The 23402-nt window shown below is 40.7% G+C and overlaps 1 protein-coding gene across 3 annotated transcripts in view; it reads right to left on the bottom strand.

Annotated features, from left to right (window-relative positions):
- The window catches only part of CASR (calcium sensing receptor), a 72439-nt gene that overhangs the window by 24286 nt on the left and 24751 nt on the right, over positions 1-23402 (bottom strand). For all 3 annotated transcript variants that reach the window (XM_082763881.1, XM_082763879.1, XM_082763880.1), the window contains exons 2-3: positions 12289-12733; positions 3342-3648 (exon numbers count right to left, since the gene is read on the bottom strand). In XM_082763881.1, the coding sequence (XP_082620007.1) occupies positions 3342-3648; positions 12289-12473 (492 nt within the window). In that variant the 5' untranslated portion in view covers positions 12474-12733. The remainder of the gene's footprint in view (positions 1-3341; positions 3649-12288; positions 12734-23402) is intronic.

Raw genomic sequence — 23402 nt, 5'->3', positions numbered from 1 at the left:
CAACCTCAGATGGGATGAACGGAAGACTGGCACCACATGGTCAGCCATGTTCTCTTGGCCTGTGGTTGCACACGATCTAAGAGACTATGTACTTGTACCTCTGGATGTCCTACAGAGACACACAGGGAGAAGCAGCTGCTCAGACCTCAGTGGATGGAGCAAGTGTGTGCCCTCCTGTAAGGCCAAGGGTCAGAGGGAGCATGACTCTGACACCATCCTGGGAGAATGATGAGGAGGTGAGCCATGGGTGGCACTGATTCTCCTGTCACCTCTGTCCCCATCCTTAAACAGGCTCCATCAGGAACCATAGGCATATTTACATAGGCCATATTTACAACCCCTGCCAGCTGAAGTAAGGATGTGATATGCATCAGTGGCCTTGACCCTGAGGAGTGTTGAGGTAATGCTAGTCATTACCTTAGCATGATTTACCGATTGCCGGACATAATCAGCAAAGAAGCCAGTAGACATTCCTCACTCTATGAGCCACCATGTTTTGCCATCAAAATGGGATTTTATTTCCTTTACTAAAACTATCAAGAAATGTTTTCTTTTTTGTATGCAGAACAAGTGCCATATGCTTTTAAGATATAATTTGGATGTTCTGTAAGTAGGGAAACAATAAAACCCAAAACAGAATAGTTTAAAGATATGAAGTTTTAAATCTCACTTATCTTTGCATTTTGAGATTGGTATCTGAACTCTTTAGGACTGCCTCTCACTTTGAAAAGTCTTCTATAAACAGTTCATTTTGTACAAAGTGGAAATTTACATAAAACCTTATCTCTTCCTTAAAATCTGGCATTTAGTGCTTCTGCAAGAAGAAAGAAAAGAAGGAGGTTTCCTAGTGCAGTTTCAAGGGCCACAGGAACATATTGTCCTTTCACAGAGCTGTGCTCTCCCCTGGACAGGCTCCTACCCAGAACTACCCTTATCTCCTGCAACCTCATGCCAGAAGGTACAAGCAAAGTACCCCAATCCCGCAGGTGCTGTAAGAGGTGAATTTCCTCTCCAGGGTTATTTGTGTTCCAGAGCAAGGCCTGGATTCTCCAAGGGAGGTGACCTTAGACGAGGTCACAGTGGCTTCCCTGTTTAGACCTTAGCAGTGCCCATTGGTTTGGGAACTTCAGCAAATGTCCTGGCATCTCTTTTAAATGTGAAAAAGTCTATCTTTAATGAGTCCCCTTATTCTTAACCACTAGCAATTTAATAGGGTACACTGAAGTAAGATACTAAGAAATAGAACAGAAGCCGTAACATTTTCGGTTTCTATGTCAACAGGATGAGTAATGAGCCTTAGATTAACTGTAAAATATACTTCCATCTTATACTGAAATGTAGGGTTTATTAAACATGGATTTGCTAATGGCTTGCAGTAAATGGCAGTGATAATGCATATTCTAATGCTCCCCAACAACTCCCAGTTTAAAAGCCTGCTTTCTGTTGTCAGACTCCAGCCACCTGTCTGAAATTTCATTCCACATTGCGAACTGAACCTACTGACCTCTACCCATTTCTGTAACCACTAGATAAAGGCTACTTCCTTATAGCATAAACATCATTCCCTGTTCAAAGAAAAACTCCGAGAACTGCAAACATCTATTAGGTACAGTCAAACCCACCAACCCTTCTCAGTAGCCCTCGTTAACCTGGTAACATGTTGTGTAAATTAACAGTATGACTTAAAATGCCACCACAGTGTTTATTACACGCCACCTTCCAATGCTGCTCTGGGCAATATCTAGATGTTGGTTGTAGCTTAAACCATTCTTTCCTGCTCAGACACCCAATGTCCATTTCTTCAGATTCCTGCAAGGGAATCAGGCTAATAAGAACATTAAGTAGACAAGATATATTACAGTGCACCAGGCAGGCAAAAATTCTTCCTTCTTCATTTGTGGTATAGATGGGAATTAGAACCCTGGCTGAAATAATGATATATCCTTTCAGGGCCGAGTAAGAGAACAGTGTGATGCAATCTTGTCACAAGGCCTTCTGTAAGCTCTGGCACCAACACTCATTTTAGAATGGGAACAAGAAACGTTAGGCTATGCAAGGCAACACCTAAATGCATAAAGCCAAGCACTTTTCAGAAGTTGTCTTCAGTGTGGAAACCTAAAATCAACAACAGCAACATTAGGCTATAATATGCCAGCCTCTAATTTTGCTTAGGGTCTTGGCAGAGCAACAGCTTTGTCAAACAAAAGCGTGGGACTGTGGTTACTGTCCCTGGTCCCAACAGAGTCAGCAAACTGCATGAAGGATGCTATGGCACAGCAGCTGGCACAACTACACTGCCACGCAGATGACCCAGGAACAAGTTGGGACATACGCACATACTCTCACAAACCATGTTTTGGAGTCCCTAGGTCAAAGAAAGGCAGGCCAGCCCAGAACAACCCTTCACAGCACCTGATCAGCAGAAACAACAACTTTACAGATCACCTACTTGAATAATCAGAGATACTGACAGAGGTAAGTGTGTCTGGCAATGAATGAGGTCTGCCTTACCAAGCTCCATGCAAGGTGGGCATAACTAGAAAGTGACCACAGTGAAACAACATCACAACTAAGCTGTCATAGTTGGCACCTGACAATGACTTGTCTAAATTACCAGTGGTCACAGGCTAAACTGCTCATCCTCTACCCTTCTAAACCTCTACTTTCCTCCTAGGCTACAATATTGCTGTTGGCTGGATGTCATTACTGGCTGCCTGGCAATCTTTTTTTGGGGGGAATTACAAATTTCTAGCAAGAAATAGTTCTCCCATAAGAAAACAATCACATATTTTGTATTGACCTTCTCCTTGAGGGTCTATGTGAAGTGGCAAAGATCTAACTAGCCATGGAGGTTGAACTTTGCTTGAGCCCTTCTGGTGGGTGGCAGAGAGTGGAACGGAGGACCTGGCACAGCCTCTGAATATGCCTGTACTGGTCCAAATATGTATCTGACACATCTGAGACCAAAGGCTCGTATCTGTTACTAATAAAAGTATTCATTTTGATGTGACACAGTACATTTGGAGGTAAATAAGGCTGTTTTCTGTTATATAAACCATTGTCCCACTCTGAAAGACAGTGCTTCCCATCATTGCCTTGCCCCTTAACCCTCCTAGGATGTATTCAGTTACTGTATACAGTTAGGGCCTCTCCATTTCCAAACCTTCTTATGTTTGAAACAGAGACAGAGCACATAAGCAGCAGTGTGGTTCTCCATCCTTGTTCTGTAATGTACCCCTCTCCAAACAGCAATATCCCCAGCTGCGCCATACACCTGGCAGCACTGCAGAGCAGAGAGGCAGGCCACACCTGTAATCTAAGCAAGACAAGTGAAAGCATACCTGAGGTATGTAAAAGAGTCCCAGCAGATTGGCCACGGCGGTGGAGACCCCAGAGCCGGTTGCCCCCACGACTGCAATGGTGGAAGGGATATGTTCTGAGCAGTTGCAGAATTCATCCAGGTTCAAGGAGTCTATCTTGTTCTGAGCCACAAAACTCAGAGTGGCCTCAAGGGCTTTAGAGACTGTATTGCAAGTGTCAAATATCCTGTATCCCAAGGTCATGTTGGGAAGGAGATTTGGGCTACTGTTTATTTCTTCTATGGCAAAGATCATAGCCTGGAGCCAGCGGAAGCCTCGGAAATTATACCTGGGAGAGTGAAACAAAAATAACACAGAGTGAGAAGGAGGGAAACAGAGGAGATGAGACCAGGGCTGAGACAAGGGGAAAATGAAAGATTCTCGACACAGAAGGCAAAAGCAGCTTACACTATTCATCTCAGTCTCGCATCCGGCTGAATTCAGAAACTTTTGCTTTTGTCTGTTCAGTGGTTATAAGAAAGGTTTGCATATGCGAAAAGATTTTGTTCTGCTTTTCAACACATCATTTTGGGAGCTCAGTTAAGAGGTCGTGAGGATAAGATGACCTTTTCTAAGTTCCTTAAATTCTGGGAAAGTCAAAAGAGAACATGCCTGGAGGGTTGGTTCTCCTGAGGACACTGGGCCTGGATCTCATGATTCTTCAGAAAATGCTCTAACACAGAGCTTCTCCTGCCAGATTTCCTTCCAGCCTGCCTCCTCTGACACATTTCTGAATGCAGATGGCAGTGTCTGCTAAGCCTGACCACGATGCTGTCAGGAACTTGGGCTCAGGGATACCTAATGTGCCAGTGCCTGGTGGCTTTAGGCAGGCAATGTGAGATAAGACACAGCACTGGCATGCTGCTGGATGCTCTGCTCAGGAAAATTTAGTCATCTGTAACACTGGGCCTCATATCACCACTTCACACTGTGAGAGAGGGCACAGCCAACCTGTTTATATCAGCAAACAGAGATATGTTATAAGCATAAATCCTAGTGTAACTTGTTAACTTGCTAATTAGGTACTTCATTGTTCTCATTGAAACAATAATATTCTCTTTATAATGGTGTTTTCATACATCTGCTTTAGACACAAGCTCAGAAGTTGCCACCAGAGCTGGCCTGTAAAACTGAAACACTGTTTTTTGAAGCTTTCTCTGTTCTCTGAGGTGGAGAAGCTGTGTTTTCTGACATGGAATAGGAGCTGATGTTGGGTGAGTGACTAACCCAAAACAGAGAGAGGCTTCTTCATGGAAAGCAGCAGGAAGAAAGTAACTTTGTCATGTGCTATTCTCTTACAGTAAAAGCTGTAAAACTCTGAAAGCAACCAGTAGTGTGTCTATTAAGCTGCTACATTTTAGGATAACTCAGCTGGAATGGCTAACTCATCTATGAACTGACACTTGCCTTTCCTTGTAATGCACTATAGATCAGGTTAGCAGCTGGCTTACAGTTTAGTGTTGAGTTGCAGTTGGAAACAGGAAGGTTTCAAAGCTGTTATGCTTGAGATTAATTGGAAAAACTGATGGGATCCAGAACAGGATGAGCCTGGGGAAATGGTTGACCCTAGAATAGATTCTATATAAAAAGGTAGATTTTGGTTTTCAAGTAAGTGCTATTTTGAAATGCTTTTCCATACCAAGGTGAAGGTTTCTAAAAACGAGGTTTATAAAATCATGGCCTTTCAATTTCTGAGATATATGACATTTTTTAATTACTGGATTAAATGAATTGCTTCCAAAATTTATGTTTCCCATGACTGATTTCTTCCAAGCTGAATGAACATACCAAAATTACTGCTTTTCTAAGAGTTTTATCTGACTTATCTGGACTCAGAAATTCTAAAGATATCACATCTAAGGTTCATCTTTAGGTCCTAAAAAACTTAATTTATCCAACTTCATTTCACCAGAAATCTTTGGATAATTTCCAAAAGATGTTCTGCTCTGACGCTGTACTTCAAACAACAGACAGCATGGTTTCAGCACAAATCTCTTGAGCAACTTCAGGTCAGAAAGGTTGAGGCCAATAAAAATCCTTAGTTATAATGTATGACCAAAGGGACAGCTAGCTTTACTAAGATCACCCTTTAGAAAATGGACACCATTTAGAGCATGGGAATGTGGGTTACATTTAGAAGTTGGTCATTTAGATTTTTTTGTTCTCTAGTTCCAAACCATTAAGGAGTGAAAGGCAATGGGAGAGCTCTGAAATAAAAGGGCAAGTCTCAGAGTGAATGAGGCAGTCAAAGTACAAAAACCAAATGTGCTGGGCATACCAAGCTGCCTCACACTGTCTCTAATGAACTCTGGGAATCATAATGGCAGCAAGAAGGGGTTTTATGGTACTTCTTTTTAAAAATCTAAATCTGTGCACAGATATTTTTAACTAAAATGAAAATAGGATTTGAAACAAGGAACAATATTCAGGCTTCTGGTGTAAAACAGAAAAAAATAAAACATTTTTATATATTTAAAGGGAAAACTGTCAAGAAGTTGGGAAGTACAACTGTAAGGATTTTCACACACTCTAGTATGTGTAAACATAAGTATAAGCGAGTTCACATTAAATTATAGAAGTGGATAAAAAAAGTTAGATTGAGTTTTCTGTCCCTTTGACAGCAATTCGTTTTAAATGATTAAAATGCTGCAATATTTCAGGTGGTATTGTCAAAAGCAGTAAGAATTGAACTGTCTTCTTCTTGATTTCAAAGAATGCTTGTTATTCCATATGGCATGTGTATCACTCAGATGCAGAGTGACTAGATTTTAGATTTCAAACGAGTGCCATTTTAAAATACTTTAAGATATGTTTCCATTACCAAGGTGAAGATTTCTAAAGATAAGCTTCATGAGATTGTGAACTTTCAATCTCTGAGTTACGTGACTGAGATATAACAGACCCATGATACACAACTGCTTTTCTTTTCCTTTCTGACATACATGTATGTTCCTGATGAATATTTATTTATAGCATTAGGCCTGCACTTCATTTGCTTGAGATTGGGTTGGCTTTCTTTTGGAGGGGAAAGGAAGGGAAGGAAGCCTTGTCTAGGAGCTAGATTCCAAATGTGTTTGAAATACTTTTGATAATTTAGCTCATACTAACATGGACAGCAGGCATGCAGTTCTTTCCAGTTGCACCTCTAGTAATAGCAGCATCGGCAGATTAGCAGAAGAGGATCAGATGGGATGGAGACAAACACATCTCACTCCATCTTTTCTAATACCTCTTAGATCTTCAGACAAGGTCTCATTTGTTAACTGAGAGTATTCTATCAGTACTATAGAGATAACACTGATAAAGTCAGATGAACGCAGTGACACTAAACTTGTCTTACTGAAGCAAGATTTCAGGATTCCTTCAATCTCCATGAATGGAAATTGTGTGGATAAATACTTTTCCATTGTACTGTAAGAATCCAACAAAAGGTTGCAAATAGGTTACTTCTGGCTTGGTGTGTATGTGAATTATGGGTAAAAATGGCCTTTGAACTTGGCAGCAGGTTACACAGATCCAGCTGACCTCTTGTTGACCTGCTGTGACTAATATTACTAGTCACTGTTATATTCTTTCAACCATGCAGAAATTTGACTGGTAATTTCCACAAAGAAAATACAACATGCAAAGCATTTACTAATAGAAGCAGACCTTTCATTAGACTTCTAGAATCTTTAAATAGATACTGGTATTGTTTTAGTGGGAAATAAGCAGACTCCAAAACTTATTTTCTGACATGTTATTTTTACAGGAGCATTGACTTAGTCTTGTACTTTAGCATTTCTGAGATGTGCAGCTATGAAAAATGGGCATCAAGGTCTAAATGGAAGTTTACTGTAAATAATTCAGTGCCCAAAGGTATAGAATTGAATTTTTATGTACACTCAGTTCTTTAAATGCTTCCGCTATCATGACCATTCTCCCACCTTTCCCTCAGACCCAGAGCAATCCACTGTTCTTTCAGTTCCCAGGCAGGAACACAAAAAAGGAAAAAGATATCAGGAAAAAAATCTTCCACAAATCTTAATCTTAATCTTCACATCCCCAGAGGAAAGATTATTTTTGCAGCAGTCCATGTTGCTAGACAAGATTGCAAACAAGATTTTTTGCTAGACTAGATTGCTAGATGATATTGCAAACAATATCTTACTAATTCCCATAGGTTTCTTTCTAGTTGGTATAAATGTGTCTGTCCAGGGATGCTCAGGATGCACATGCTCCTCCTGTCATGGGTTTATGATGGGACCCTGCTCAAGCTGTTCTCTAAGTTTCTCCATCTGTAAGATGAAGCCAAAGCTAATAAATGCACAGGGGGATGTCAGAAAGGATGAAGGATTGCAGAGCCTAATGACTGCAAGAAACCCTGAAGAGAAACCTGAAATAGTGATTGTTTGTCTGGTTCTTGATAGAACAGCTCACATTATCTGGATCCAGCAGGAAAAGGGAGATGTGCTAGTTTCCATGAAGGAAAGACAGCTTCATGTGAATTCATGACCTTCATTTATCAAAACCTGCAAGGCATGTAACTGAGACCTATACAATATGAAGGAAAAGGAGAAAGCAATGTGAAACATTGCTAAACAGCTAAAAACTTCCACTTACTCTCCCATATCTGACATAGTTTTTGTTCAAGAATGGTGGCAAAGGCTGCATATGCCTCTTCACTCATACCAGTACTCCTCTTGCTGTAGTGGTTGTACACACATACTAATTTCTCTGTCCTCTCTAGATTTCCAGTACATTAATTACATGTTATTGCTGCTACTACCACTGCTATTACTAAGATATGCGAAGGGGAGACCTTCAGTCATTTGTCAGATTCCTGCAGTCAGGAGGTATAACGAGTTGCTTACCACCCTTAAAAGTTAGAACTTTGGTGAAGAGAATTAATTGTGCAAGCCAAAGCTCAGGAGGCTGAGAAGGAGGATAGAAGAGAAAGAAGAAAAGGAAGTAACTTGCTATTGGAGGGGAAAGAGAAGATCTAAATAGCATAGTAAGCATACAGTTCTGCATTTGGATTATCAAACACATCCACAAGAGAGAGTGCATCGGGGTAGCATTAAAACTCTGTTCTCTCAGACATGCTGACCCAGTGAGCTCAAGTGTCCTGGAGACCTGCAGTATGAAGCCATACACTATGACACCAGGACGATGTCTCACCATGCAGTGTTTCACAGCTCAAAGGCTGTCACAGTGTGGGACCTTGTCTAGATCTCTGATCAGAATAAAGGAAATATTCACAAAAAATCACAACCTTGTTACACCATATTGGCTATGCTGTATCTCAACACAGTGAAGGTATGTGCACATTGCAAACAGTCCATTACAGTGAGAAAAATCCACGGGTATGACCAATCTGTGCCCAATGTATGACCAATATATAAAATATATTGTTATACTATCAATAACATTGCTAACAATAACACTAACAACACTACCACCACTAAAACTGCTGATCTACCTGGCATCAAGAAAGGACAGAGAAATCAGGTTATGAACAGGCCTCTGTTGGTGCTGATAGGGAACAGGGGTCAGGGATCGCTTGTGCTGCAATCAGACTCTGTCTCCAACCGTACACATCAGATATGCATCAGCAAATGTTATAAGGAAAGTTGCTGTGACAGCACCTGAGGTACACAAAGACAGAAGGTGTATTTATATCAAATGCGGGACACTTGATTGTTTAAACAATAAACCCTGTAACTAATTCTGAAGCACAGGAAACACATTGCTCTCACTCCTCTATGACATTTGGTGTGGAAAAATCATGAGAAAGTTTACAGTTTGGATTCTATAACCCCTTGCTCAAAATGCAAAGACGCATTTTCAGTATCAGCATGAATCAGCATGAAAGGAACTATGAACAGGTCATTACTGTTCCCTTTTCCTTTCACTGCTGGGTTATGGGAACAGTTTTTCAAATAGTCATGTGCAAGGTACGCACAGTAGGTTTGTATGCTGAGATGGGGATATAAGCACAGTACTGCAACAGTATGAAGATTGTGAAAATCGAAAGAGTGGAGGGAAAACTGTCCTACCCATTTTGAGAGGCCCTGTTCAGGAGTATAGGTATGGCACTGAACAGAGTTACATGCGTGGAAAAAAGTCCAAACAGCACAGATCAGGTTAAATGGTTCTCAGATGAAAGGAAAGCCACATTTTCATAAATCATTTGATACTGAACTCCAGAAGACACAGAGGACAAACCACCTGTAGAGTTTCAGTGGGACCCTTATTTTTTTTCCTGAACTTGAGGCAAGGAGCCTGCCATGGTCTGATGACTTGTTGCTGTTATTGCCTAATGGTGGAGAGAATTATGAAAGAGAGAGGAGAGAGGATGCCCACAGACTACTCTAGTGACCTGGGTCTAATTTTCCTAATGGATATGTGACATATTTTCCTATTCAATAAAGAGATTAAAGGCCATCTAAAAAAGGGATGGATATAAAATGAATTAGACTCAGCTTTGAAAAGATACAGTACCACTGAGGAAAGCTCAGAGAAGTGTGAAAAGGGCAGCCAAAGTATCAAACAGATTCTGCACTGTTGGTTTTACCAGATGTTGCCATGCTTATGCTACTTTAGTGGATTTGCCATCCTACAAAAGGCTCTACAAGACTGGGGAGATTTGACTTTGGGAAGAAACTGAAGCCTATAATTTTATTGTCCAGAAAGTATGAGTTTCATTTTTCTGGACTGACCAACTGCCCAGAACTGAGGAAACTGAATTGTGATATGAAAGACTCTAGCTCATGACTTGGAGAATGTATTGAGTCTGCACGCACAACCCTGCCCCAGGTTACTACCTAATAATAGGGCCCAAAACCAAAAAGGACCACCTTTTGGTTGTGGTCCTGTCTTGTGAGATCTCTGTGCAATTCCAGACAGAGGAATTTTCTGCTTGAGATAGCAAATCATTTCAGGAAAAATATCTGCTTTTAATTTAATATGCACTAATAACAAAAACCTCACCACAGCACATAAACTGTCTCATGGATTAAATATCTTCATTAAAATCTGATGACCAGTCTCAAAAGGTCTGCCCAACCTAACCATTTTTGAATTAAACCTTTCCTGGAAATAGGCATTTATTGGTGAAGATGTACAATGAAAGAGCTTTGAGCTACCTCTAGACAAATTGCTCCTGTTGTAGTTGCTACTACCTCTTCAGCTAGATTTTTGTCTTCCATTAAGTATTCTTTTGCATTATGCTACCAACTCATAACTTGTCCAATTCCTTGAAGAAATATGGAAAATGGCATAAGTGCCTCTTCAGTCAACTCCTTCATTTTGTGCCTGCAGCTTCTTGGTGCAGAGGTAAGAGGAACATAGATTTTACCCATGGAAATTTCATGTGGAGTATGCCTCTTGGCAGATCAAATGCCACCTATAAGGAGCTCCCATTGTGTCCGTAAAACAGCTGGTCTACTTTTTCAGGATATGCTTGTTGTTGGCAGTGCTGCCTAGTTAACAAATCTTTTGGCAACCCACATTTGCAGTACTTCTGAGGGAACATTCTCCTGTGATGCATTCTAATAATATGTCCTTGTCAAGACTGTCACTGAGGCTGACCCAATGCTAGCAGAAATGAATGCTATATTCAGTTTGCAAATACTGGCATGTGCTGCCTGTCACATGGAGCAGGTAAAGAAGACAATCAGTTGAAATATTCCATCACTTCTCAGCATTCCAGTTTTAAATTGCTGCATCCAGGAAAGAAAGAATACTAATACAAGCTACATCTTGCTCCATGAAGTAGACATTCTACACATATTTAGTTTTTGATTTTTGTGTACACGGACTTAAGAAGGCAAAAGAACCCCTATTTAATTACTCTCCTTTCTGTGTGCTCCCTATGAGAACATCTGGGTATGCTCTCATAACCTGGATGGATACATTCTGCTGAATATTTCAGTAGGAGACTGCACCTGGAATCTGTGAGCATTGCAGGAATGTTGTCAGTTATTCTTCATTACCATTGCAACAGAACTGAACTAGGATGAGAAGTCCAAATAATTCTAGATATATAATTTATTACATATGATTCCAAAAGAGGTCCTATGACACTGAAGTGCTTTCCCATGCAAGGTCATGACAAAATTCCCTATCAACTGTTTTTTTGGCTGTATGTATGTATTTCAATTGCAATCAGTTTCTGTCAGTTCCCAATTGTTATGTGTATTATGTGCAGAGCTGTAAAGTGTCTCGTGTTTCATCATAAAAATGCCTACACTTCAATAAGAGAAGCTGTTTTTATGTGCATTTCTCCCTCCAGGGTTAACTGACAAAGATTTAGACAAAATCTATATGTACTGTTTACACAGAAGAAGAAGACTGAGTGAGGAAAAGCTGAGTAAAGAGTTCAAGTCTGGGCTTTGTAAATGTCCTAAGGGGACAGCTATGTGTTCAGTGGGATTTTTTCAAAAGCAGTGACCTATGCCGCTCTCACCTATTCACTTGTTTAGGAAACCAAACAGTTTGTAAAGATGAGAGGCAGACTGTAAATGAAACTCCAAATCTGATATCTGAGCTATTTTATCATGTATGACTGTAATCAAATGAACTTAAAGGTACTACATGTGATTTTCTGTCTGTCTGCTAGGAAAACTAGTTTTTGGATACTATTCAAGCATCCACTGTGAATGGCCAGATAGATCAGTATATTCCTGGTTTGGCAATGTTGAGTAATGCAGGGATTGCCCTCTTTTACTATCCAAATATTACTTGTGATACTCTTTTAAAATACACACTTCAGTCTTCACATTTTTTTTTCCTATTATTTACACCATATCCTTCCATTACCTTGTACAGCAGGTCTCTACAAGCACTGGATTACAGACTGTATGTATACAGTTTATAGCATATCACTTGCAGTTAGCTGTAGTACTCCCCCACCAAAACTTTTTTGTTTTCTCTTTTTGTGGCTTACCTTATACACTCTACTGATTCAGGTCTTGACTTTAGATCCTGGTCTTTAGCAGCCACTCCAAAATGGATGGGGAACAATCCACCAAGAATAATGTCTCCCTTCTTCTGTGCCCGTTGGTTTGGCCCATAGGCAGCAGTGTTCCACATAAATAGCAAAAGAATCAAACAGCAGCTATATAAAGTCATTGTTCCTATTTTCACCAGGGGTTATAGGATGTGAAATTGGAAAATATGACGTACAAAAGCAGATGTTGCAATGTCCAAGCTTTTCTTTTCCTTAATACAGCACAAGGAGGATTTGGGACACATGACTGCAGGGAAGTAAGCAACAAGGTGGAAGCCACAGTGCTGGTATTTCTGCTTCTCTCTTCTCCATTGCAAAACAGCAATTCAGCAGTCCTTGTTTCTTCATGGCCAAAGCATTACAGAGGGCCCATCTCTGAGAACTGCAAAAGAAAGAAATGAGAAGTGATCCCAGCTACACACCAGGGCCCTGTGATTCCAGGGTGGTTCTACTTTGACAAAGAAACCTCTCAGTATGCCACCCTCCAAGGCTGTCCCCACTCAGCAACCTGCCCAGGACACATACCAACTTTGAAAGAGGTTCAGGCACCACAGGGATCCCAGCCATGTCTCCTCAAACAAGTGTCAGGGATTCTCTCAGATGCCCTAACTCTCTATCACACCTGTGAAGTGTATTACTAAACCTACCCACGATTCTACATGACTATGGCCACAGAAGACCCTGCAGAACTTGCAATCAGACCTCAATGTACAGAGCACATTGTAGGAGATGCTTGGATGGGAAAGCTGGAAATACGGAAAAACCAAATGTGTATTAGGAACCAAAACCTTCTCTTAAGCAAATAACTAGGATAAAGTTTTGGTGTATTTCCATCCTATCCTTTCCATTGATCACTCTTTACTTTCTGATTTGAACTTATTCTTGCTAAAAATGAAACAAGGTCAGAAGAAAGACATCTAAAGCAAGAATAACTTCCAGGGAAGCATCTGAATTCAACATACTTCTCCATAATTAATTGGGAAGGCTTGAAAAGTTCAGTCAGCATGTCACTCCAGGTTTACCTGAAGTGGTTTGAAGCTTGTGTCCTACTAGGACAAGAAATACTGCAGCTTCTCTGTGCTCAATACATTTTCCCTTCAGCACATCTACAGGCCTGCCAAAAGAAGAGCTAACTTAATTATGGCATACAAAAATGGCAGTGGCTCTAAGGGAGGAGGGGACAAGAAAATTCATCATAAATGGCTCTTCTGCCTATTGGGTACAGGTGCAAAAACTAGCAGTAAAACTCTGAAGTTGGCCAGTTTTCAGTCTACCCTGCTAATCCTGAAGATGATTTAAATTTCTGAAGCAAATCATCAAGACTTTTCAAGTGCTGAGAATATTTTTATGAGGATGGTTTATAATGCAGTAGATATACCTAGAGGATTTGACCTCTACCCAGGTCAAAAGAGGAGCTATTGCAGGGAAACACTATTATCACAGGGGTTCTTCTACTACTCAGCCCTAATGATTGTGCATGCTTTATAACCACCAAGCACATGCAAATATTTCACACATTTTGGTTAAAATGAAGGTCCAGAAGCAGCAGTCAACAAAAGAAGAGAGACAAAGCTCACATCATTCTCATGCCTCTGCAGTCAGCACACTTGGAGGGCTGGGTATATGCTGCTCTTATCTGTTCTAAACTATGCTTTGGTCCTGGCTTAAACAAACACATTTTTATTGGCAAGGAGAATCAAACCTTTGGCTAGAGATCAAAATACAGCTAGGCAAAAGATTTTCTACCAGGAAATGTGGAGTCACATTGAAACATCTTGTAGGAACATACTGGGTTTTGTATGAAAAAAGACATATTTCATGTTCACAGAATCAAAGGGACTCAGTCCAGAGTCTGAAACTCCCATTTTTGGCAAACCTGACAGCTAGATCTCTATTGCTGAGTAGGCATTTCATCTCCATCCCCCAAATCTGAAACATGTGCATGAAATGTCCAGCTGCTGCTGACACTGTCAGCTAGAAAACACTTTGGGACATTATTCTGGCAAGCAACTGGAGTTATGTCACACTGCTCTATTCAGGGTGCAATATATCTTCCCACCTGGCTGAGGCTAAGTCTGCCAGCTCCTATGGGACATGTTACTGAAAGGCAAGCAATCACTGCAGTCAGCTGCAGACTCGTTTCATTCTGCTCTGGTTCACAAAGACCTCCTGCTGTCTGATGCCCCATGGAAGTATTTACAATCATCTACAGAATGGATATCTGGTCTCATGGCAGGAGAAAAGGTATTTTGTCTGCCTGCTACAGAACAGAGCTATATGCAATGACCTTGGCACATTGCCAGCCTTCCTGTGCATACAGTCAAGCACCTAACAAATGTTCAGCAAGCTCTGTGCTTAAGGAGCACATCAAATACACTGCAGATGGGGAGGGATGTCAGGTATACTATGCACACTCTCTACTGCCCATCGCCACTCCCTGCCCAATTGAAAGAACCGCTTAGGAAAGTTCACACCTGCATGGAGAACTGTGGCCAGAACATCCTTATCACTACTCCGTTTGTCCTTTTTCCCAAGCACCCCTCAGATCAGGCAGCAGGGAGGCACAAATTCAAATGAACTGGAAAACTGGGACCTCTTCTGAACACTTCAGTAAGAAATTCTGTAATTCTGTTCCAAAAGAAACAGCAGCCAAAAGGTATGCAAAATGGTCTTCTGGGGAGCACAGCAAGATTTAAAATTGAGAAGTAACATAACAGTATTATTGAAGTCAACTTAAATATGCTTGCAGATAGTGTTGATTCAGATACACATGTCACAATGTAGAATATAGAATATATAAAAGCAGCCCCCCCCAAAAAAAAACACAGTGAAAAAGTTGTGTGTCCAGGAGAGATTTCATGGTTAGAAAATCTGGTACTGTTTAAATTAAAAAAGGACATGAAGGAAAGAGGAGAACAGAAAAGATGTGAAATTACAGGCAGTATATGGAACCTAAGTTAATAATCAAGCACTCCTGACATTTGTGGACATAGGAAAGAGGGGCAAGCTGGAGCTTTGGCAAGAGGCTACTTTCTGTAGGGAGCATTCTGCCAGCATCTCTTAGAGAGCACGGACTAGAGGAGCCAGCATCACTGGCACAGCAGTCATGCTATTGTTGAACACTCTTGCTTAAATACCACCAGTTTTGAGGTGGAACAGAACATCACTCATCACCTCCAGTATGGACAAAACATGCTGTACCCAGACTAAGGGTAGGCTGCGGAATCACTCCTGTGCTGAGGGAGATGAGGAGTTACTCCAGCCAGCAAGGCAGCTTCACAGGAGAACAGGGAGGAGTCCTCAAAAAGGGAAGCAGGAGGAAGAGTTATCTGAATTTTTATTTCTTTTATACTTAAAAAAAAGGAAAAAAGCTGATACAGCATACTGAGGAGAGGTTCAGCACCAACAAGGCTGAATTTAGAGTACAGTACTTAAAAATGAGGTGTCTGAAGTAGGGAGCAATAATTTCTTCAGGTGGTTGCAAAGAGATGGGATGGTCTTACTATTTAGCCAAGGGCATCCTTCTCTCTTTACTCCCTTCCGACTGGCAGAGAGCTGGAGGTATGCATGCTTCTTCAGGGGGCACTGTGTGTGGGTCTCAGCCAAGGTGGGAAGGGATCAATGACTTCCACATCTTCTGTGGGAAGAGGGTGAGCTTAAGACCACATCTTTCTGATTTAATAATCTGCTTTTCCCAGTTTTCTGTTTTCTCTTTAATACGGCTTTCTTTTACCTTTAGGGTTCTTTGCTTATGAAAGAGGAAAGAGTTTTCATCATGAACAGACAGACAATGTAATTTAGTTCGCTGGGATGCTGTGAAGGGGTTTGAGCTGATGCTACTAAATATTTAGGAACCTCTTTTTGTCACCCAACTGTACATGCCTGAAGTATTAAATGCAGGAAAAGTGAATTCACATTCTTTATCTTTCCGTGCAGCAGACAAAGTTGAAAGGTAACAGATTTGGACTGATAAAAAAAGGTTAATTTTAAAACAGTATTTACAGAACTCAGTACTCCAAGATGTCATTCAAGAGCATGACAAGGCATTAGACAATGAGAACAAAGTTACTCATTCATGGTATAAGGTGATAATTAGCATCTCACTGAATAATTTGGAACTATCTATTCACAGGATTGGGACTCAGAACTGAAATAATATCACAGGTCCTCTCTGTAATAGGCTGTGGATGTATAAGTCACATCCCTGTGGCAGCAAACTGAGGCACAGATGTACAAAGATGTACTGACAAAAAAGATGCAGATGTCCTGTAAGACATCCAGAAAACAAACAAACAAACAAACAAACAAAAACCAAAACAAACAAACAAAAAAGAAAAAAAAACAAAACAACAACAAAAAAAAACAACAGACAAAAACTAAGTGTATGTCCAGCTCCTTGTAAATCTCAGTCGATGGCTGTCTGTAAATAAATACCTCCTACAGCTCGGACATTAGGTATCTTCAACTCATTTAATATGACAAAAGTCTCCCAGCTGCTTTCAAGTGCTGTCTGTGCCTGAGGTTGAAAAAAAATTAAGATACTGATTTTGTGATGAGCAGCTATTTGCTCAGTGCCAGTAACAAGAGCTAATATCCTCTAGCATCATCTTTCATTGCAGCAAATTTTCCTTCAGGTCTCTTTTCTATAATTGTATTAAGATTATGGGCCTCTTCCTTATTAAAGGAGAGTGTTATGCAGCCAAATATTGAATTACCTGCTAATGCATGCCTGGAGACATAAGAATTTAGCAAAATACAGGTGGAAATTGTACCACTAATAGAACAAATTACTGTGCTCCTGCAGTTTTCTGCTAACAAATTAAAAACATTAAATTAACAAACAACTAAATTTAGAAAGAAGCTTTGTTACTATTTTCTTTTCTTTGCAAATAGTTTTACATTTAAAACATTTAGTATTAGCATGTAAACATTGATTATATGCTCTCCAGTGCAGAAGACTTTAAAATATTTTTTAACTCCTTTTTTTCTTCTGTTTTGTCAGACCTTTTGATTTTAAACTCTTTTGAAAGTGGAAGTAAAATAGCAGCTATCTCACTTAAACTTCAGTTGAGGAACTTGAAGGGGCTCCAGGCACAGGAGGAGACAATGGGACACTACTGTCATGGCAGAAACACTACCTGAGGGAGAAGAGGAGGTATCCTTGGGCAGGCACATGTATTTGAGAGATTTGCAGCAGTTGGCACTGTTTTGCTAGTTGAATCTGGCTGTCAGGAATCATGCAGAAAATTCAGAAATGTTCAGTTTGTTCTTTGTGTGAAAAGAATATGAATGGCACTTTCATAGTACGTATTACTTCTTAGTCGGACAGGAATGAACCACAACTTTAAATAGCAGCTTCTCAAAAATAACAGAGTAGGAAAGGATCTCAAGGGGTTATGTAGCCTGTCCCTTAGCCAAGGATGGGCACAGCAATGTTTGTACTAGTCCCAGCATATGTTGTCTAAAGCCTTACAAGGAAGGAGATGTGTCGGACTGCCAGAGCAACCTATTCCAATGCTTCCTCTACATCTAACTTGAATGTTTTTTTGTTGCAGCTTAAGCCTATCTTCTTTTGCTATTATATATTAGCACTTTCTTCGTTATAATCACCTATTTGAAATTGAATTCCCTTCCTCTTATTATATCCCCTTATTTTAGACCAAACAAACTATATCATTTGTTTTTTTCCTTTTTCAAAAACAATATTTTCCTGAACTCAGATTATTCTTGTTTCGTTCCTCTGAACTCTCTCTGGTGTGTCTCCATTAGTGTAGACTAGTGCCCAGAAATGAACATAGTGTTCTTGCTGGGCCCTTACCAGAGCTGAGCAGAGTGGTAGGATTACTTGCAGGCTACAGCCCTATAATGTTTATACATCTCAGCATGGCACTTGTCTTTTTTGGAACAGCATGACGTTGTTAACTTACGGTAGATCATCAGCTGAACACAAATCAAAGTTGAGCCTGTTTATATCCACAATGCCTTGAAATTTCAGAAGAAATTCTCATCTTTCAGAAGGTTTTATCTCCCATTCAGAATAAAGGTAGAACTTGCTGAACTGCATGTGGTCAGCCTGGGTGCTGCAAGGTTGCCAACATGCTCAAGCTCCGCTGTCTCCTGGGCTTGCAAGACCTTTTTACAGCAGGGAGCTGGGGAAGACTCCTGGTCCTGGCTGTGTACCATGGCAATAAGCCTGTCCTCATCCACAGACCCCAAAAGACCTTGGACTGCCACATAGTCTTGCTTAGCCAGTCTGCCCTGCCTTTGTGAGGCCTGGATGCCCCACAGTAAGCAGGGCCTGTAGGTGAGATTGTCCCAGAGCTGTGGTGTTGGTTGGTTTGGAGGAGCTGAGCTCATCACTTACCCACTAGAGTCCTGTTGAGCAACATGCCTGCCCTCAATGGACGTGGAAGAGATTCAGGTAGAACAGAGATTAGAGGATAAATGTGGTCGAGTTTGTGTCCAATCTCATTGCTCAAGACAGCTGAAGAAGGGCATTCCATAGAGAAATGGATGATGGACACAGAACACAAAACTTCATAGTTCTGAGACCAGACAAGACTTCTAGCTCTGAGGTACCATGATACTATGAAAAGTAAATTGTTCATATATGTCATCATGGCAGGCACTAGCACAGCATTTTTTCACCTGTTTGGTCAAAATGAACACATCAAAGATATAACCAAATCCAGACTGCTACTATGGTCTAACAGAAGATCTGTATTTGAAATCACTTGGTGGAATTAAACTGTTCTGTCTTTAAAGTAGAAAAATGTTAGGTGAAAATAAAACATTTTTTGCCAATGTCAAAAGCAACAATTATTACCTTCCCTTATAGTAGAGAGATTTTTGTCTGGTAAAGTGACATGATTCAGAATGGGATCTCAACCTCAGAAAAGTATGGAGAGTTCAGAGACATGTGGTGTGGACAGCAAAATTCAGATCTAGAATAATGATTTCATTTAAAAACCACTACACACACATTTGGTTTCAAATTAAAAACAAACAAACAAACAAACAAAAAAAAAAACCAACAAAAAAACAACAAAACAAAACAAAACAAAAAAGCACAAAAAAAAAAAAAACACAAAACAAAACACAAATGCTACAAGTTTTACTAAGAATGAGACTATGAAATCATCAAGACTATCAGCACAGGATCTCCAAGACAGTGTTTCTGTGCCCTGTTATTAGCTTAAGGGGGTGATATCTGGTATAAATGGAACTCTGTTGGCAGGAATCAGGATGCAAATATCCTATTATATTACTGAAAAAACGTGTTAAAAAAGATATATCAGAATCACATTTGGCATTAGAGAAGCTAAAGCAAGGCCAAAAATATTTCATACAAATCTGCCATGATACTGAAGAAGCTGCTGAAGCTCGTAAATAACAAAAGCTGGCCAGGTCAAATTAAAAAAGAAAAAACAACACATATTCTTAGCACAGGGAGGAATAGCCTGCAGAAAGAAAGTGGGCCTTAGAATATGTTTAAGTTGGTGAAGAAAACCTAAGAATTTGTCCTAGATTAATATTCTTAATTCTCCAGGATAAACTAAATATAAAAATGTATATAGTAAACCAGGCAATTGTATCACATTTAATTCTGCTGCATCAGATATGCCCTTCAGTGTGAAGTTTGTCAGGGGGTTACCATCTGCTAGGTGTTTAGAATAGTTTTCATATCTGTAGCATTATTTTCATGTAGCAGTCATATCACTAGTTTTCCTTTACCACTAAACTCATGTACTGGCGTCCAAGTAATAAAGAATAATAAAAAGTCACACTCTGATCTGTGTTCAGGACTTCTAAATTGCAGGGGGGGAGAAAAGTGCCTAGGGTATCACTATTGATAATCTGCACAACAGAGCAATTTGAGAACAAGGAATCCTAAACTGTTAGAGATTGATGCCTAAGCCTCAGCCAGGTCTAACCAGAGCACTGTTTCAATGAGTCTCAAACAAATATGGTGGTAGCAAATGGCAGTTTGCAAGGGCAGTTAAAAGAGCATCAGCTCCTGGCTTTTGCACAACCAGGTAACCCACACCTTCTCAGCTCATCAGGCAGCATTTACCATGTGTGGATTTAGTAGAGAGACTATGAGACTTTACTGTCTCATAAAGAGAGTATGATTCCAGGCCAAGCAATACAGGTGGGACCATGTGACTTCATAGCAACCTCCATAGCATCAGGACTACACCTGATTTAGGGATTCACATAACACTTTTGAAATAACTTGCAAACCAGAAGTAGCATGTTCAAAATCCTTGATCAGTGTGATTTAGGTCCTGGGAACTGATATCTGTTTGTAGAAATAACCCTGTGTTTGCTGATGGTGGGAAGCAAAAAAAAAAAAAAAAGCGAAAACAGAAGTGGAAGTAGAAAAAATCTCAGAGACATATTTTGGCTTTTAACATTGAATGGTCTCAGCTAACTCCATTAGATGTTAACAGACATGGGTCCGTAAGTGATTTTTGGACAGAAAGAGCCTAGTGGATATCTATGTGGTGGGTGGCATTGGTTTTTGGAGCCACTTCTACACAGGCAAGGCTTCAGGCTAGCTTGCAAAGCAGCTCTGAGGACCTCATGGGCATCTCTTTATTCCTCTGAAGTGTGAGAATTTTCCATAAGAAGAGCTAAACACCATTTCTGAAAGACATACCACAAATCTCTGAAGCAAACTCCATGAGGGAATAAGACAATCCTGTAAATTTTCATCTTTCCACTCCTGTTCCTGTTTCAGTACAATCATAGCAAAAGTGTGTGCGTATGCGTATCAGAAAACATTGAAATGAGTGAGGATATCAAAGCATCCTACCAAGCAAAACATTCTGCTGTGCCCCCAGTGCTTATTGGGAAATGACTAGACAAGAAGCAACGTGATAAAGTCATCAAACTGTTTAATGAATAGCTAAAAAATCCTTCGGAGCTAAGCACCCACCATCACCACCCACTAGCCATGGCAGAACTGCAGGGCTTCAAGTGATTTCCAGGCTTTAGGGAGTTCTAAGAGCTCAACAGCCTGTCTCTAGCCTTTTGGAAAGCTGTCATGAACCAACCAGTTACTGGTTACCCTAATTTATGCTGGAAAATGCATTGGGCCCTCAAGCAATCTCAGATTTAAAGATTTGAGGTGCCAAAGAATTCATGTGGTCTGCATCTGCTGTGTTTTTCCTCTCTATGTTTGAAATTCTTGCCTTATCATGGATAACTTACTTGGCTGTTTCCTTCCCATCCTGTTAAAAACCTACCATCCTGTAAGTTGTTTAAAGTGGGTGAAAATATGACTTAGATATAACAACAGTCTGAGGATCACAGGTAAGTTGGGCTGTGGATGTGGTCTACGTACATTTCAGTAAGGCTTTTGACACCATTTCCCACAGCATTCTGCTGAAGAAGCTGACTGCTCATGAATGTATGCCTCACTGACTTAAAAAGTATCTGGGTGTCTGGGCCCAAAGACTCGTGGTGAATGGAGATCTGGAGGCTGGTCACTAGTGGTGACCCCAGGGCTCAGTACTGGGGCCAGTTCTCCTCAATATCTTTATCAGTGATCTGGACAAGGGGATTGAGTGCACCCTCAGTAAATTTGCAGATGATTATAAGTTAGGCATGAGCGTTGATCTGCACGAGGGCAGGAAGGCTCTATAGAGGGATCTGGATAGGCTGGACCCATGTGCTGAGGCCAATGGGATGAGGTTCAACAAGGCCAAGTGCTGGGTCCTGCACTTGGGGCACAACAACCCCATGCAATGCTACAGGCTGGGGAGAGAGTGTCTGGAAAGCTGACTGGAGGAAAGAGACCTGGGGGTATTGGTCAATAGCTGGCTGAACATGACCCAGCAGTGTGTTCAGGTGGCCAAGAAGGCCAATCGCATCCTGGCTTATATCAGAAATAGTGTAGTCAGCAGGACTAGGGAAGTGACTGTCCCTCTGTAGTCAGCTCTGGTGAGGCTGCACCTCAGGTACTGTGTTCAGTTTTGGGCCCCTCACTACAAGAAGGACATCGAGGTGCTGGAGTGTGTCTGAAGAAGGGCAACAAAGCTGGTGAAGGGTCTAGAGAACAAGTCCTGTGAGGAGTGGCTGAGGGAGCTGAGTTTGATGTGGAGAAAAGTAGGCTCAAGGGGGACCTTACTGTACTTTACAATTACTTTAAAGGAGGTTGTCGCAAGATGTGTATCAGGCTCTTCTTCCAAGCACCAACTGATGAGGCAAAATGGCCTCAAGTTGCTCCATGGAAGGTCCAGGTCAGTTGTTAGGAGAAATTTCTTTGTTGAAAGGGTTGTGCAGCATTGCAATAGGCTGCCCAGGGAAGTGGTTGAGTAACCATCCCTGGTGGCCTTCAAGAGACTTGTAGATGTAGAACTTTGTAGCATGGTTTAGTGGTGGACTTGTCAGTACTAGGCTAAGTGTTGGCTCAGACGATCTGAGAGATCTTTTCCAACCGGAATGATTCTATGATTTTTGTCTTCATTTAGAGGGGAGATTGGGACCCTTAAAAGCTACCATAAAATGAGAGGTAAAGTACTTTACTAAGATTATATATTTTTTTAATGATCTTAGTCTTTCTAATTTTTCTTTTCTTTTCCTTTTTTTTTTTTCTTTTTTCTAAAGATAGTCCCATCAACCATGCTGAAGTGTGTAAGCATGTGCAATCCAGTGACAACTCTGTTACCCCACTCCATGTTTTTGGGAGGTTACTAGACAATCCTGGAGAGATGGAAAAAGCAAGCTTGAGGGGTGCTCTGCAGAATGAGGACATTACAACTTTGTGGGATGGCACTAGATATTCTTTGCAAAGTTTCATTAGTTCACACTTCTGCCTGCAGGTGAAATGGTCAGGCATTCAATCTGTGTGCTTTTCAGGATTTCTTACATTCCCGCATATTATATATACATCCCCGCATCTCAAGCAAGCCTTTTCTTCTGCATCTAAGCTTTGCAAGCAAGTATCACCCAATTGAATTTCTCTTAATTCCTAATTTTCAGTGTTAATAGCTTTTCTGAGGTTGTCCTTAGAAGATACAGAAGTGTAAATGGGCATTATGTTC

Source organism: Aythya marila (assembly GCF_965140915.1).
Source record: "Aythya marila genome assembly, chromosome: 1".
Lineage (NCBI taxonomy): Eukaryota > Metazoa > Chordata > Aves > Anseriformes > Anatidae > Aythya > Aythya marila.
This window is presented reverse-complemented; position numbering and strand designations above follow the sequence as displayed.